At 35.4% G+C, this 17,509-nt stretch overlaps 2 protein-coding genes across 8 annotated transcripts in view; one reads left to right on the top strand and one right to left on the bottom strand.

Moving 5' to 3' along the window:
- Window positions 1-12,928, top strand: part of LOC141264112 (uncharacterized) — a gene marked incomplete at its 5' end in the record, with an annotated part of 14,313 nt that extends 1,385 nt beyond the window's left edge. Inside the window, 5 exons of the mRNA XM_073676427.1 lie at window positions 10,840-10,917; window positions 11,255-11,350; window positions 11,831-12,020; window positions 12,137-12,207; window positions 12,907-12,928. Coding sequence (XP_073532528.1) covers window positions 10,840-10,917; window positions 11,255-11,350; window positions 11,831-12,020; window positions 12,137-12,207; window positions 12,907-12,928 — 457 coding nt within the window. The remainder of the gene's footprint in view (window positions 1-10,839; window positions 10,918-11,254; window positions 11,351-11,830; window positions 12,021-12,136; window positions 12,208-12,906) is intronic.
- DYNC1I1 (dynein cytoplasmic 1 intermediate chain 1) overlaps window positions 1-17,509 on the bottom strand; it is a 602,472-nt gene that overhangs the window by 78,213 nt on the left and 506,750 nt on the right. The window lies entirely within an intron of this gene.

Here is a 17,509-nt window from a genome sequence, read left to right as displayed (position 1 = left end):
CAAATTACCCCATACATTACTCCATACATTACCCCACACCCATTACCCCATACATTACCCCATACATTCCCCCATATATTACCTCATACTACCTCATATATTACTCTATACATTACCCCCTACATTACCTCATATATTACTCCATACATTACCTCATATATTACTCCATACATTCCCCATATATTACTCTATACATTACCTCATATATTACTCTATACATTCCCCCATATATTACTCTATACATTACCTCATATATTACTCTATACATTACCCCATATATTACCCCATACATTACCCCATATATTACTCTATACATTACCTCATATATTACTCTATACATTACCCCATATATTACCCCATACATTACCCCATATATTACTCTATACATTCCCCCATACATTACTCTATACATTACTCCATACATTCCCCCATATCTTACTCTATACATTACCCATACATTACTCTATACATTACCCCATACATTACCTCATATATTACTCTATACATTACCCCATACATTACTCCATACATTCCCCCATATATTACTCTATACATTACCCCATATATTACTCTTTACATTACCCCATATTTTACCCCATACATTACCCCATACATTCCCCCATATTTTACCCCATACATTACTCCACACATTCCCCCATATATTACTCTATACATTCCCCCATATATTACTCTATACATTACCTCATATATTACTCTATACATTCCCCATATATTACTCTATACATTACCTCATATATTACTCTATACATTACCCCATACATTACTCCATACATTCCCCCATATATTACTCTATACATTACCCCATATTTTTCCCCATACATTACCCCATATATTACTCTATACATTACCTCAAACATTACTCTATACATTACCCCATATATTACTCTATACATTACCCCATACATTACTCCATACATTCCCCCATATATTACTCTATACATCCCCCCATATTTTACCCCATACATTCCCCCATATATTACTCTATACATTCCCCCATATATTACTCTATACATTACCCCATATTTTTCCCCATACATTACCCCATATATTACTCTATATATTACTACGGATATTACTCCATATATTACTCCATATATTACTCTATACATTACCCCATACATTACTCTATACATTACCCCATATATTACTCTATACATTACCCCATATATTACTCTATATATTACTCCATATATTACTCCATACATTACCCCATATATTACTCTATACATTACCCCATACATTACTCCATACATTCCCCCATGTATTACTCTATACATTACCTCATATATTACTCTATATATTACTACGGATATTACTCCATATATTACTCCATATATTACTCTATACATTACCCCATACATTACTCTATACATTACCCCATATATTACTCTATACATTACCCCATATATTACTCTATATATTACTCCATATATTACTCTATACATTACCCCATATATTACTCTATACATTACCCCATATTTTACCCCATACATTCCCCCATATATTACTCTATACATTACCTCAAACATTACTCTATACATTACCCCATACATTACTCCATACATTCCCCCATATATTACTCTATACATTACCCCATATTTTACCCCATACATTACTCCATACATTCCCCCATATATTACTCTATACATTACCCCATATTTTACCCCATACATTACTCCATACATTCCCCCATATATTACTCTATACATTACCCCATATTTTACCCCATACATTCCCCCATATATTACTCTATACATTACCCCATATATTACTCTATACATTATCCCATATTTTACCCCATACATTCCCCCATACATTACTCTATATATTACTCCATACATTACTCCATACATTACTCCATACATTACTCCATACATTACTCCATAATTATATTACTCCATATATTACTCTATACATTGCCCCATATATTACTCTATACATTACCCCATACATTACCCCATACATTACCCCATACATTACTCTATACATTACCCCATACATTACTCTATATATTACCCCATATATTACTCTATACATTACCCCATACATTACTCCATACATTCCCCCATATATTACTCTATACATTACCTCATATATTACTCCATACATTACCCCATACATTACTCTATACATTACCCCATATATTACTCTATATATTACCCCATATATTACTCTATACATTACCCCATACATTCCCCCATATATTACTCTATACATTACCTCATATATTACTCCATACATTACCCCATACATTACTCTATACATTACCCCATATATTACTCTATATATTACCCCATATATTACTCTATACATTACCCCATACATTCCCCCATATATTACTCTATACATTACCTCAAACATTACTCTATATATTACCCATACATTACTCCATACATTCCCCCATATATTACTCTATTCATTACCCCATACATTACTCCATACATTCCCCCATATATTACTCTATACATTACCCCATATATTATCTCATACATTACTCCATACATTACTCCATACATTCCCCCATATATTACTCTATACATTACCTCATATATTACTCTATACATTACCCATATTTTACCCCATACATTACCCCATACATTACTCTATACATTACCCCATATATTACTCTATACATTACCCCATATATTACTCTATATATTACCCCATATATTACTCGATACATTACCCCATATTCTACCCCATACATTACCCCATATATTACTCTATACATTCCCCCATATATTACTCTATACATTACCTCAAACATTACTCTATACATTACCCCATACATTATTCTATACATTACCCATATATTACTCTATACATTACCCCATACATTACTCTATACATTACCCCATATATTACTCTATACATTCCCCCATATATTACTCTATACATTACCCCATACATTACTCTATACATTACCCCATATATTACTCTATACATTACCTCATATATTACTCTATATATTACCCATATATTACTCTATACATTACCCCATATTCTACCCCATACATTCCCCCATATATTACTCTATACATTCCCCCATATATTACTCTATACATTACCTCAAAAATTACTCTATACATTACCCCATACATTACTCTATACATTACCCCATACATTACTCTATACATTACCCCATATATTACTCTATACATTACCTCATATATTACTCTATACATTACCCCATACATTACCTCATATATTACTCTATACATTACCCCATATATTACTCTATACATTCCCCCATATATTACTCTATACATTCCCCCATATATTACTCTATACATTACCCCATATATTACTCTATACATTACCTCATATATTACTCTATACATTACACCATATATTACTCTATACATTCCCCCATATATTACTCTATACATTACCTCAAACATTACTCTATACATTCCCCCATATATTACCCCATACATTACCCCATATATTACTCTATATATTACTCCATACATTACTCATATATTACTCCATATATTACTCTATACATTACCTCATATATTACTCTATATATTACCCCATATATTACTCTATACATTACTCCATACATTACTCTATACATTCCCCCATACATTACTCCATACATTCCCCATATATTACCCCATACATTACCCCATATATTGCTCTATACATTACCTCATATATTACTCTATACATTACCCCATATATTACTCTATACATTACCCCATATATTACCCCATACATTACCCCATATATTACTCTATACATTACCTCAAACATTACTTTATACATTACCCCATACATTACCTCATATATTACTCTATACATTACCCCATATATTACTCTATACATTACCCCATATATTACCCCATATATTACTCTATACATTACCTCAAACATTACTTTATACATTACCCCATACATTACCTCATATATTACTCTATACATTACCCCATATATTACCCCATATATTACTCTATACATTACCTCATATATTACTCTATACATTACACCATATATTACTCTATACATTCCCCCATATATTACTCTATACATTACCCTATATATTACTCTATACATTACCCCATATTTTACCCCATATTTTACCCCATACATTACTCCATACATTACCTCATATATTACTCTATACATTACCCCATACATTACTCCATACATTCCCCCATATATTACTCTATACATTACCTCATATATTACTCTATACATTACCCCATATATTACTCTATACATTACCTCATATATTACTCTATACATTACCTCATATATTACTCTATACATTACCCCAAATTTTACCCCATACATTACTCCATACATTACCCCACACATTACCCCATACATTACCCCATACATTCCCCCATATATTACTCTATACATTACCTCATATATTACTCCATACATTACTCTATACATTACCCCATACATTACTCCATACATTCCCCCATATATTACTCTATACATTACCTCATATATTACTCTAACATTCCCCCATATATTACTCTATACATTACCCCATATATTACCCCATACATTCCCCCATATTACTCTATACATTACCTCATATATTACTCTATACATTCCCCATATATTACTCTATACATTACCCCATATTTTACCCCATACATTCCCCCATATATTACTCTATACATTACCTCATATATTACTCTATACATTACCCCATATATTACCCCATACATTACCCCATATATTACTCTATACATTACCTCATATATTACTCTATACATTACCCCATATATTACCCCATACATTACCCCATATATTACTCTATACATTCCCCCATACATACTCTATACATTACTCCATACATTCCCCCATATCTTACTCTATACATTACCCCATATATTACTCTATACATTACCCCATACATTACCTCATATATTACTCTATACATTACACCATACATTACTCCATACATTACCCCATACATTACTCTATACATTACCCCATACATTACCTCATATATTACTCTATACATTACCCCATACATTACTCCATACATTCCCCCATATATTACTCTATACATTACCCCATATATTACTCTATACATTACCCCATATTTTACCCCATACATTACCCCATACATTACTCCATACATTCCCCCATATATTACTCTATACATTACCTCATATATTACTCTATACATTACCCATATTTTTCCCCATACATTACCCCATATATTACTCTATACATACCTCAAACATTACTCTATACATTACCCCATATATTACTCTATACATTACCCCATACATTACTCCATACATTCCCCATATATTACTCTATACATCCCCCCATATTTTACCCCATACATTCCCCCATATATTACTCTATACATTACCTCAAACATTACTCTATACATTACCCCATACATTACCCCATACATTACCCCATACATTACTCCATACATTCCCCCATATATTACTCTATACATTACCCCATATTTTTCCCCATACATTACCCCATATATTACTCTATATATTACTACGGATATTACTCCATATATTACTCCATATATTACTCTATACATTACCCCATATATTACTCTATACATTACCCCATACATTACTCCATACATTCCCCCATATATTACTCTATACATTACCTCATATATTACTCTATACATTACCCCATATTTTACCCCATACATTCCCCCATATATTACTCTATACATTACCTCAAACATTACTCTATACATTACCCCATACATTACTCCATACATTCCCCCATATATTACTCTATACATTACCCCATACATTACTCCATACATTCCCCCATATATTACTCTATACATTACCCCATATTTTACCCCATACATTACTCCATACATTCCCCCATATATTACTCTATACATTACCCCATATTTTACCCCATACATTCCCCCATATATTACTCTATACATTACCCCATATATTACTCTATACATTATCCCATATTTTACCCCATACATTCCCCCATACATTACTCTATATATTACTCCATACATTACTCCATACATTACTCCATATATTACTCCATATATTACTCCATATATTACTCTATACATTGCCCCATATATTACTCTATACATTACTCTATACATTGCCCCATATATTACTCTATACATTACTCTATACATTACCCCATACATTACTCCATACATTCCCCCATATATTACTCTATACATTACCTCATATATTACTCCATACATTACCCCATACATTACTCTATACATTACCCCATATATTACTCTATATATTACCCCATATATTACTCTATACATTACCCCATACATTCCCCCATATATTACTCTATACATTACCTCATATATTACTCCATACATTACCCCATACATTACTCTATACATTTACCCCATATATTACTCTATATATTACCCCATATATTACTCTATACATTACCCCATACATTCCCCCATATATTACTCTATACATTACCTCAAACATTACTCTATATATTACCCCATACATTACTCCATACATTCCCCCATATATTACTCTATACATTACCCCATACATTACTCCATACATTCCCCCATATATTACTCTATACATTACCCCATATATTACCTCATACATTACTCCATACATTACTCCATACATTCCCCCATATATTACTCTATACATTACCTCATATATTACTCTATACATTACCCCATATTTTACCCCATACATTCCCCCATATATTACTCTATACATTACCTCATATATTACTCTATACATTACCCCATACATTACTCCATACATTCCCCCATATATTACTCTATACATTACCCCATACATTACTCCATACATTCCCCCATATATTACTCTATACATTACCCCATATATTACCTCATACATTACTCCATACATTACTCCATACATTCCCCCATATATTACTCTATACATTACCTCATATATTACTCTATACATTACCCCATATTTTACCCCATACATTCCCCCATATATACTCTATACATTACCCCATATTTACCCCATACATTCCCCCATACATTACTCTATACATTACCCCATATTTTACCCCATACATTACCCCATACATTACTCTATATATTACCCCATATATTACTCTATACATTACCCCATATTTACCCCATACATTCCCCCATATATTACTCTATACATTACCTCATATATTACTCTATACATTACCCCATATATTACTCTATACATTATCCCATATTTTACCCCATACATTACTCTATATATTACTCCATACATTACTCCATATATTACCCCATATATTACTCTATACATTACCCCATACATTACTCCATACATTCCCCCATATATTACTCTATACATTATCCCATATTTTACCCCATACATTCCCCCATACATTACTCTATATATTACTCCATACATTACTCCATATATTACCCCATATATTACTCTATACATTACCCCATACATTACTCCATACATTCCCCCATATATTACTCTATACATTACCCCATATTTTACCCCATACATTCCCCCATATATTACTCTATACATTACCCCATATATTACTCTATACATTATCCCATATTTTACCCATACATTCCCCCATACATTACTCTATATATTACTCCATACATTACTCCATATATTACTCCATATATTACTCCATATATTACTCCATACATTCCCCCATATATTACTTTATACATTACCTCAAACATTACTCTATACATTACCCCATACATTACTCCATACATTCCCCCATATATTACTCTATACATTACCCCATATTTTACCCCATACATTACTCCCATACATTCCCCCATATATTACTCTATACATTACCCCATATTTTACCCCATACATTCCCCATATATTACTCTATACATTACCTCAAACATTACTCTATACATTACCTCAAACATTACTCTATACATTACCCCATACATTACTCCATACATTCCCCCATATATTACTCTATACATTACCCCATATTTTACCCCATACATTACTCCATACATTCCCCCATATATTACTCTATACATTACCCCATATTTTACCCCATACATTACCCCATACATTACCCCATACATTACCCCATACATTACTCTATACATTACCTCATATATTACTCTATACATTACCCCATATATTACTCTTACATTACCTCATATATTACTCTATACATTACCCCATATATTACTCTATACATTATCCCATATTTTACCCCATACATTACTCTATATATTACCTCAAACATTACTCTATACATTACCCCATACATTACTCCATACATTCCCCCATATATTACTCTATACATTACCTCAAACATTACTCTATACATTACCCCATACATTACTCCATACATTCCCCCATATATTACTCTATACATTACCCCATATTTTACCCCATACATTACTCCATACATTCCCCCATATATTACTCTATACATTACCCCATATTTTACCCCATACATTACCCCATACATTACCCCATACATTACCCCATACATTACTCTATACATTACCTCATATATTACTCTATACATTCCCCCATATATTACTCTATACATTACCTCATATATTACTCTATACATTACCCCATATATTACTCTATACATTATCCCATATTTTACCCCATACATTACTCTATATATTACTCCATACATTACTCCATATATTACCCCATATATTACTCTATACATTACCCCATACATTACTCCATACATTCCCCCATATATTACTCTATACATTATCCCATATTTTACCCCATACATTCCCCCATACATTACTCTATATATTACTCCATACATTACTCCATATATTACCCCATATATTACTCTATACATTACCCCATACATTACTCCATACATTCCCCCATATATTACTCTATACATTACCCCATATTTTACCCCATACATTCCCCCATATATTACTCTATACATTACCCCATATATTACTCTATACATTATCCCATATTTTACCCCATACATTCCCCCATACATTACTCTATATATTACTCCATACATTACTCCATATATTACTCCATATATTACTCCATATATTACTCCATACATTCCCCCATATATTACTTTATACATTACCTCAAACATTACTCTATACATTACCCCATACATTACTCCATACATTCCCCCATATATTACTCTATACATTACCCCATATTTTACCCCATACATTACTCCATACATTCCCCCACATATTACTCTATACATTACCCCATATTTTACCCCATACATTACTCCATACATTACCCCATATATTACTCTATACATTACCTCATATATTACTCTATACATTACCCCATATATTACTCTATACATTCCCCCATATATTACTCTATACATTACCTCAAACATTACTCTATACATTACCTCAAACATTACTCTATACATTACCCCATACATTACTCCATACATTCCCCCTTATATTACTCTATACATTACCCCATATTTTACCCCATACATTACTCCACACATTCCCCCATACATTACTCTATACATTCCCCCATATATTACCTCATACATTACCCCATATATTACTCTATATATTACTCCATACATTACTCCATATATTACTCCATACATTACTCCATATATTACTCCATATATTACTCTATACATTCCCCCATATATTACCTCATACATTACCCCATATATTACTCTATATATTACTCCATACATTACTCCATATATTATTCCATATATTACTCTATACATTCCCCCATATATTACCTCATACATTACCCCATATATTACTCTATATATTACTGCATAAATTACTCCATATATTACTCTATACATTACCCCATATATTACTCTATACATTACCATAGGCTTCCTAGGTGTGCAAACATGGCAGACACAGGGGCAACCAGTCATGCCTCCGGCAGCCATCACAATGCCATCAGCACCCTGGAATCATTTTCACAAGTTTTAACCATAATGTCTTGGTCTCACCACCCGAGATGGCAGTTAGGATTAGTACAGTTTAATTAAATTAGTGATATGCAAAAAGTAAACATTGGCTGACCAAGGTGTGAAATTGAACAATACATGGTCACCTGAAGGGCCGATCAAAATGTGAAAGTAAACAGTGTCCTACAAACTCAATGCTCTGACAATGTCTTAGGTAAACTATTCCCGACCAATTCACCTCCCCCCACTGTTACATTTGTAATTGTGAATTTTTTCATGAACTTTTTGTTCACAATAGTCACTATTTTTTCAGACATAAAAATCTTTTTCCACTAAATAATTTTATCAAATTGCTCTTTTTTTCCAAAAATTGTTTTATGGTTTCACGTATGTCTTGCATTGGTGACCTGTGTTCATGCTTCTGTGGTGAAAGCAAAGCTGAACTTTGGGACTCTGAAAAACGCAGCAAAAAACGCATCAATACCTGCTTTTTGTAAGAAGTTTCTTTACTGCCAAGAGAGCAGGTTTTGCCTGCAGAAAAAAAAAGCAGCAAAAACGCAATGTGTGAACATAGCCTTAAGTGGATAAATGCTTTTGATCGGAATACCCCTTTAAGTTAGTGATGTTGTCTAAGAGGACAAAGTTAGGGATCAGTGGATTATATTGTAGACCTGATGGTCAGATGACCCCCATAACAGCCCCTTTAAGTGTAAACTTCCAACCATGGACATATCTGTATGGGCTGCTATTGGAAGAAATTGCAGGAATGGACATGATTATTTGGATGTTGCTGGTACTTGTGGTGCTTTGCAGCTACTTATCTCCCACTGGTGGCATAGAAATATCATATTTTGGTTGAGATGAATGAGTGACACTTAATCCAGGATGTTCCAGATGGCAACTAACTTTTATCTATGGAAAATTGCATTAAAGATATACAGATGTAGCAGAGCTGAACTCGTCAATCAACTCTTCCACTTGTGATACAACTTCTGAGTTGGGATCGCTTATGTAATTTATTTCGCTGACTTGAAGTCCTATGTAAAACTGCAGAAAACAGTTCTCACGATGAATCGCTCCAAGTAACAAACTGAGTTCTGCTACATCTGTACAGAAATATATAAATAAATAATAATAAAAATATATATATATATATATATATATATATATATATATATATATATATATATATATATATATATTCCAGTAACAGATAGTGCTTCAAGGTGAATACATGAAACATCAAAGGATCACAACGAGGATATACAAGCAGATGAGAAGGAGCCGGTCTGCACACTCAGCCCGCGGCATTAACCTTTTCGTTGACGCACCGTTGCGTCGAGAATAGCTTCAAGCGGTTATATGACAGGAAACAATTGACGACAAATAATTATGCTGTTTATTGGAAAGGAGCCAACACTAGAATGCCAACTGAGCCGCCAGGGTGTGTCAGCAGATTACTGACTGATTCCCTGGAACTGCTGAATTTAGAATACAGCTCTGGATGTGAATGGAGTAGATATGGATAAGATAAACTGTAAGGGTAAGGCTATGTTCACACATGTTATGTTTTTTTATGTCAGAAATCTGCGGCAAAACTGATCTCTGGCAGGAAATCAGCTGCGTTAAAAACACAGGTTTTGCTGCGTTTTTTGCTGCGTTTTTCCAGTGTTGGTGCGTATTTTCACCACCCATTACTTCCTGGGTGAAAAAACGCTGAAAAAAACACTGAAAGAAGTGACACGCTTTATTTTCCAAAAACCAAACCAAGGCACAAAATACTCAGCAAAAAAAAAAAAACAAGATGTGTGAACAGAGAATTCTGGTTTCTCATAGACTTTGCTGGTACTGCAAGACACAGCTGAAGATTTGCATAAAAATCTGCAGCAAAATACGCTGAAAAACCCAACGTGTGTGAACATAGCCTAAGGCCAGACGTTCTGCAGTCTTCTGTCTGTACTGCGACCAAAACCCACAGAAATAAGATAAATCAGCACAGATTTGCATTACTAGCCCTTCGACGTGATATTTGTAGGCAGAACTGTTGCCTTCCAAAATTAGCAAAGAAAATAAAAACACTGGAAACAATCAACATACCGCTGTTGACAGATCCAGTATTCTTACTGTCATTTTTTTAGTGCTTTGATTTCATACTGGGGTCTAGGTGTTAACTGGTATCAAATATGTATAGGTTTATATGCTTATACATTTTCTGCTTACTCCTGTATAGTTTTTTGGAAGAAAAAAGGTTGTAAAGGCTCAACAAGCTGCTGTTGTCAGATCCAGTATCCATAGATCTTCGTATTTTTTTTAGTATTTTAATTTAACATCGGTGCTTATAAATATTCTTCTTTGCAAAAAGAAACAAAGCAAAACAAAAAAAACAGACTGAAAAACATGCTGCTGTTGACAGATCCAGTATTTTTACTGTCATTTTTTTAGTGCTTTGTTTTTCTTTCAAAACTACAGTATACAGTACAAAGGCATAAAATCTATCAACATATAAGCCTATAAATATTTTCTAGAATTGAACACCTGGACCCCAATATTCAATTAAAGTACTGAACAAAAAACATAGGAAGAATACTGGATCTGACAGCAGCATTTTGTTGATTGTTTACAGCCTCCCCCCCAAAAAAAAACAAAAAAAAAAACATATAGTGCTAAACTGAAAATGTTTAAGAATTTAAACCTATAAATATTTGATACAAATTAACACCTGGACTCCAATATGAACTGAAAGTACTAAATAAAAACACATAAAAATACTGGATCTGTCAACAGCAACTTGTTGATTGTTTCCAGTCTGTTTTTGTTTTTTATTCAAAACGATACAGTACAAAACAGAAAATTCAGTGAAAACAACAACAAAATGTAGCAAATATGTAACATTTTACAGGTTCTGACAAGAGCGCCAATGTAAATTAAAAGGTAGAGCGTGACTTTAAAGGCTGATAATGATTTCTTCGCTTTTTCCACGTATTTCCTTCCATCCTAAAGTGCTATTAACGTTTGCACATGATTCCTCTCACCTCCAGCTTTCATAAGAAATTCATTTTATTTTAATTATACCTCCCATTAATTTTCTTACCACCTTCCCATTACACATATAAACAAACCGTACAATTAATGGATTATTTACAGTGTGTGAATTAGGATGCTATAAAATTAATCTATTATGTACAGACCCGTGACCCTGTAACATGATCTATAGGAACACTTACGAGGCAGGTATATAAAACTGCCTGGCAAGTGGAAAAAAAAACGATGAAAAAAAAAACACTCAAAAATTAAGAAAATAAAAGGAAAACGATGACGATATTTACAATGATTAAAATAATATATAATATTCAAGTAAGATAGGTCAATGGGGAGAAACAACACCGTATTAAAATTTGTGGTTGGAGATGTAATGTTTGGGGGTTCACATAATTAAAGTCTGTTTCTTATTTTTCCATTACATCCTCTTAAGCATTTCGTGGCTTAAAGGGGTTGTCCAGTCATGGCATATTACAGAACCCTCCATGGGATATATCAGAGTCAGATCAGTGATGAGTCCGACACCCGGCATACCCATTGATCAGTAGCTACAAGCTCCGGCGGACCCCTCAATGCTAACATTTTTAAACGATATACAAAGTGCAGATCATTCCAATGTGTAGCAGCTACTGCTGAGTACTGCAGAACAGCTCCTGTCCTTTTCCTATTCTTTTGACTAAAAGCTGTTCTGCAGCAGCCGCAACACATTGGATGGGAATGTCAATGGGTTTACATCAGGAGCAAATATCAGCTAACCGGTGGTTTACCAGATATGGGACCCTCACCGTCATCAATATGTTATGAACAACCAACCCAAAAGGAGACCACCCATAAAATATTCCAGCTAAGGAACTTTACTGTATATCAAAAATGTGAAAACTGTTTTTTTTTTAATATCTTCCTTCTGTGGTGAGGCTGCACCACAGAGGCATTTTGATGATGGAGACATTCACATACAAAAATATACTGAAGCATAAAAAATAGGTGTTTTATATGCAGGGGTGTAGCATGTTGTCCATGTGGGGCTGGTGGGGGCCATTATACTAAGTGGGAGGCTGGTGGGGGCCATTATACTGTGTGAGGGGCTATGGGGGACTGAGATGGACCCCATATTGAGTTGGGTACTGTGAGGGCCCCCATACTGAATGGGGGCCTTCATACTGAGTAGTGTGCTGTGGGTATCCTTATTTTGTTTGAGGGTCATCATACTGAGTGGGGAGTTGTGGGAGCCATTATATTGTGTGAGAGGCTGTGGGGGCCATCATATTGAGTAGGGGGCTGTGGAGGCTCCCATACTAAGTGAGGGGCTTCTATACTGAGTGGAGGTCCTTATACTGAGAAGGGGGATGTGGGGGCCCTCATACTGAAAGGGGGCCCTCATACTGAGTGGTGCGCTGTGGGGTTCTCATTCTGTGTGAGGGCATTCATATGAATAAAGAGAAAATTTCAGCTCACCCCTGAGATGTAATCCCAGTCTGGCATGGAGCACGGAGTCCTCGCTGCTGCACAGCCAGCCTTAGCCAGTGTTCAAGAGTTTTTTACTTGAAACACGTATGGAATTTTTTATACACACCACCCCATAATATATGCTTTGTCGTCTGAGATGTCCATTTTTTGTCTTTTCTACATATTTTTAAAAGGATTTGCCAATAAAGATTGTTGAATTTTAATCAATTGCCCGGTGTGTTGAGCTGGAACCATCTTCACTTCCTCAGTGAGGGCATTCATACTGAGTGGGGAGTTGTCGGGCCATTATATTGTGTGAGGAGCTGCGGGGACCATCATACTGAGTAAGATGATGTGGGGTGTCCCATACTAAGTGGGGGCTCCCCTACTGAGTGAGGGGTGTGGAGACCCTCATTCCGTGTGATGAGGCTGTGGAGACCCTTATTCTGTGTGAAGAGGCTATGGGAGCTCTCATTCTGTGTGAGGAGGCTGTGGGGGCTCTCATTCTGTGTGAGGAGGCTGTGGGGGCCCTAACTCTGTGTGAGGAGGCTGTGGGGGCCCTCATTCTGTATGAGGAGGCAGTGGGGGCCCTCATTCTGAGTGGGGGCCATCATACTGACAGATACTACACAGTACGTGTGGAATGATACTGTGGGGGTTGGGAATAAGGGATACATATCTTTTTTTGTGGGGAGGGCTATGGGGCTCTGTGATTTCTTTGCATGCCAATCGTAATATGGTGGCGCCAATCGTAATATGGTGGCGCTGATCCCACACTTTCCTACATTGGAGCCCTAGATTGTTCCAAGAACACCCCAGTTACATTGATTCTGTTGTATAGCATATGCACCCTCCTTCTGTAGATGTAGCTACAAGAATCTGCAAGAGGCACTCCTGAGTCACCCGCTAAAGCTGCAGGTCATCCATACTCACCAATTCTCCTGGAATGTCCAAAAGGGTCTTAAAAAAAGTGGGAGACCTGTCTGACTCCCAAAAGAAGTGACAAATCTCTTGGCATACGACGAATCTGACTAAATCTTCTGGAAAACAGTGCTTCCGGGAAGATTCCTTTTATGCACGGGCATAAAAAAATTCTTCAAAAAGTCCCACGCAGTCCATGAGTTTTTACGCAAAATCAAAAATGCTCTTTATATTTGTCTTTAACCTGTTTTGCGTCTCTCTACACTGTGTGCAGAATTATTAGGTAAATTGTATTTTAGAGGATTATTTTTATTATTGATCAACAACTATGTTCTCAATCAACCCAAAAGACTCATAAATATCCAAGCTTAATATTTTTGGAAGTTGGAGTGGGGTTTTTTTTAGATTTGGCTATCTTAGGAGGATATCTGTTGGTGCAGGTAACTATTACTGTGCAGAATTATTAGGCAACTTAATAAAAACCAAATATAATCCCATCTCACTTGTTTATTTTCACCAGGTAAACCAATATCAGTGCACAAAATTTAGAAATAAACATTTCTGACATGCAAAAACAAAGACCCAAAAAATTAGTGATGAATATAGCCACCTTTCTTTATGATGACACTCAACAGCCTCCATCCATAGATTCTGTCAGTTGCTTGATCTGTTTTCGATCAACATTGCGTGCAGCAGCCACCACAGCCTCCCAGACACTGTTCCCAGAGGTGTACTGTTTTCCCTCCCTGTAGATCTCACATTTTATGATGGACCACAGGTTCTCTATGGGGTTCAGATCAGGTGAACAAGGGCGCCATGTCATTATTTTTTCTTCTTTTAGACCTTTACTGGCCAGCCACGCTGTGGAGTAGTTGGATGCATGTGATGGAGCATTGTCTTGCATGAAAATCATGTTTTTCTTGAACGATACCGACTTCTTCCTGTACCACTGCTTGAAGAAGTTGTCTTCCAGAAACTGGCAGTAGGTCTGGGAGTTGAGCTTCACTCCATCCTCAACCCGAAAAGGTCCCACAAGTTCATCTTTGATGATACCAGCCCATACCAGTACCCCACCTCCACCTTGCTGGCGTCTGAGTCGGAGTGGAGCTCTCTGCCCTTTACTGATCCAGCCTCTGGCCCATCCATCTGGCCTATCAAGAGTCACGCTCATTTCATCAGTCCATAAAACCTTTGAAAAATTAGTCTTAAGATATTTCTTGGCCCATTCTTTACGTTTTATCTTATGTTTATATTACAGGAGGATCTATGTAAACTAGAAGCTTGGGCTGATAAATGGCAAGTGAGCTTTAATGGGGATAAATGTAAGGTAATGCACTTGGGCAGAGGAAATAAAATGTATAATTATATGCTTAATTGTAAAACACTGGGCAAAACTGTAACTGAAAAAGACCTGGGTGTATTGGTGGACGACAAGCTCACGTTTGGTGGCCAGTGTCAGGCAGCTGCTGCAAAGGCAAATAAAATAATGGGATGCATTAAAAGAGGCATAGATGCTCATGAGGAGAACATAATTTTACCTCTATACAAGTCACTAGTGCGACCACACTTAGAAGTTGATGTCATTAGTCAACACCCCTCCTCATTACAGAGATGCACATCACCAGATTTACTTAATTGGTAGTTGGCTCTCAATCCTATGCAGCTTGGAGTAGGACGACATGTATAAAAAGTATCATGTGATCAAAATACTCATTTGCCTAATAATTCTGCACACACTGTAGTGTAAAAAGTTGCACGTTCTACCAAAATGTTGATAAATTTGCAACAATATACCTGGCATACATGAAATCATTCCAGGGAAAAGGGGAAACTCAAGTACAATAGCACAAAAATGTTGCTACCTTTATTAGCCAAAAACCTTGAGACCTCAAACTTCACCCACAATGATGAACATGAAGAAAACAGGTGAACAACATGCATGACACAGACTTTAAAAGTGACACAAATTTAAAGAAGAATAAGGCGCAGGTGAAAAATAGGAGAAAAAAACATGACAAAAAAATAGACAAAATAAAGGGCAAAAGCAATAATTAAGCCCATGCATGCAAAATACTATAAAGTTGGCAAGTTGAAGGAATTGTCTTATAAGAGATACTTATGAAATATTTGGGATTGTTCTTTTCCCTGTTCTCGACGGCATCTGACCACCAGTGAGTGGAGAGGTAAAGTCGCCTGC

The sequence above is a fragment of the Phyllobates terribilis genome, unplaced genomic scaffold (genome assembly GCF_046119375.1).
Source record: "Phyllobates terribilis strain yellow unplaced genomic scaffold, ASM4611937v1 Scaffold_4__5_contigs__length_816908805, whole genome shotgun sequence".
NCBI lineage: Eukaryota > Metazoa > Chordata > Amphibia > Anura > Dendrobatidae > Phyllobates > Phyllobates terribilis.
The sequence above is the reverse complement of the archived record's forward strand: the minus strand, read 5'-3'. Positions and strand labels throughout refer to the sequence as shown.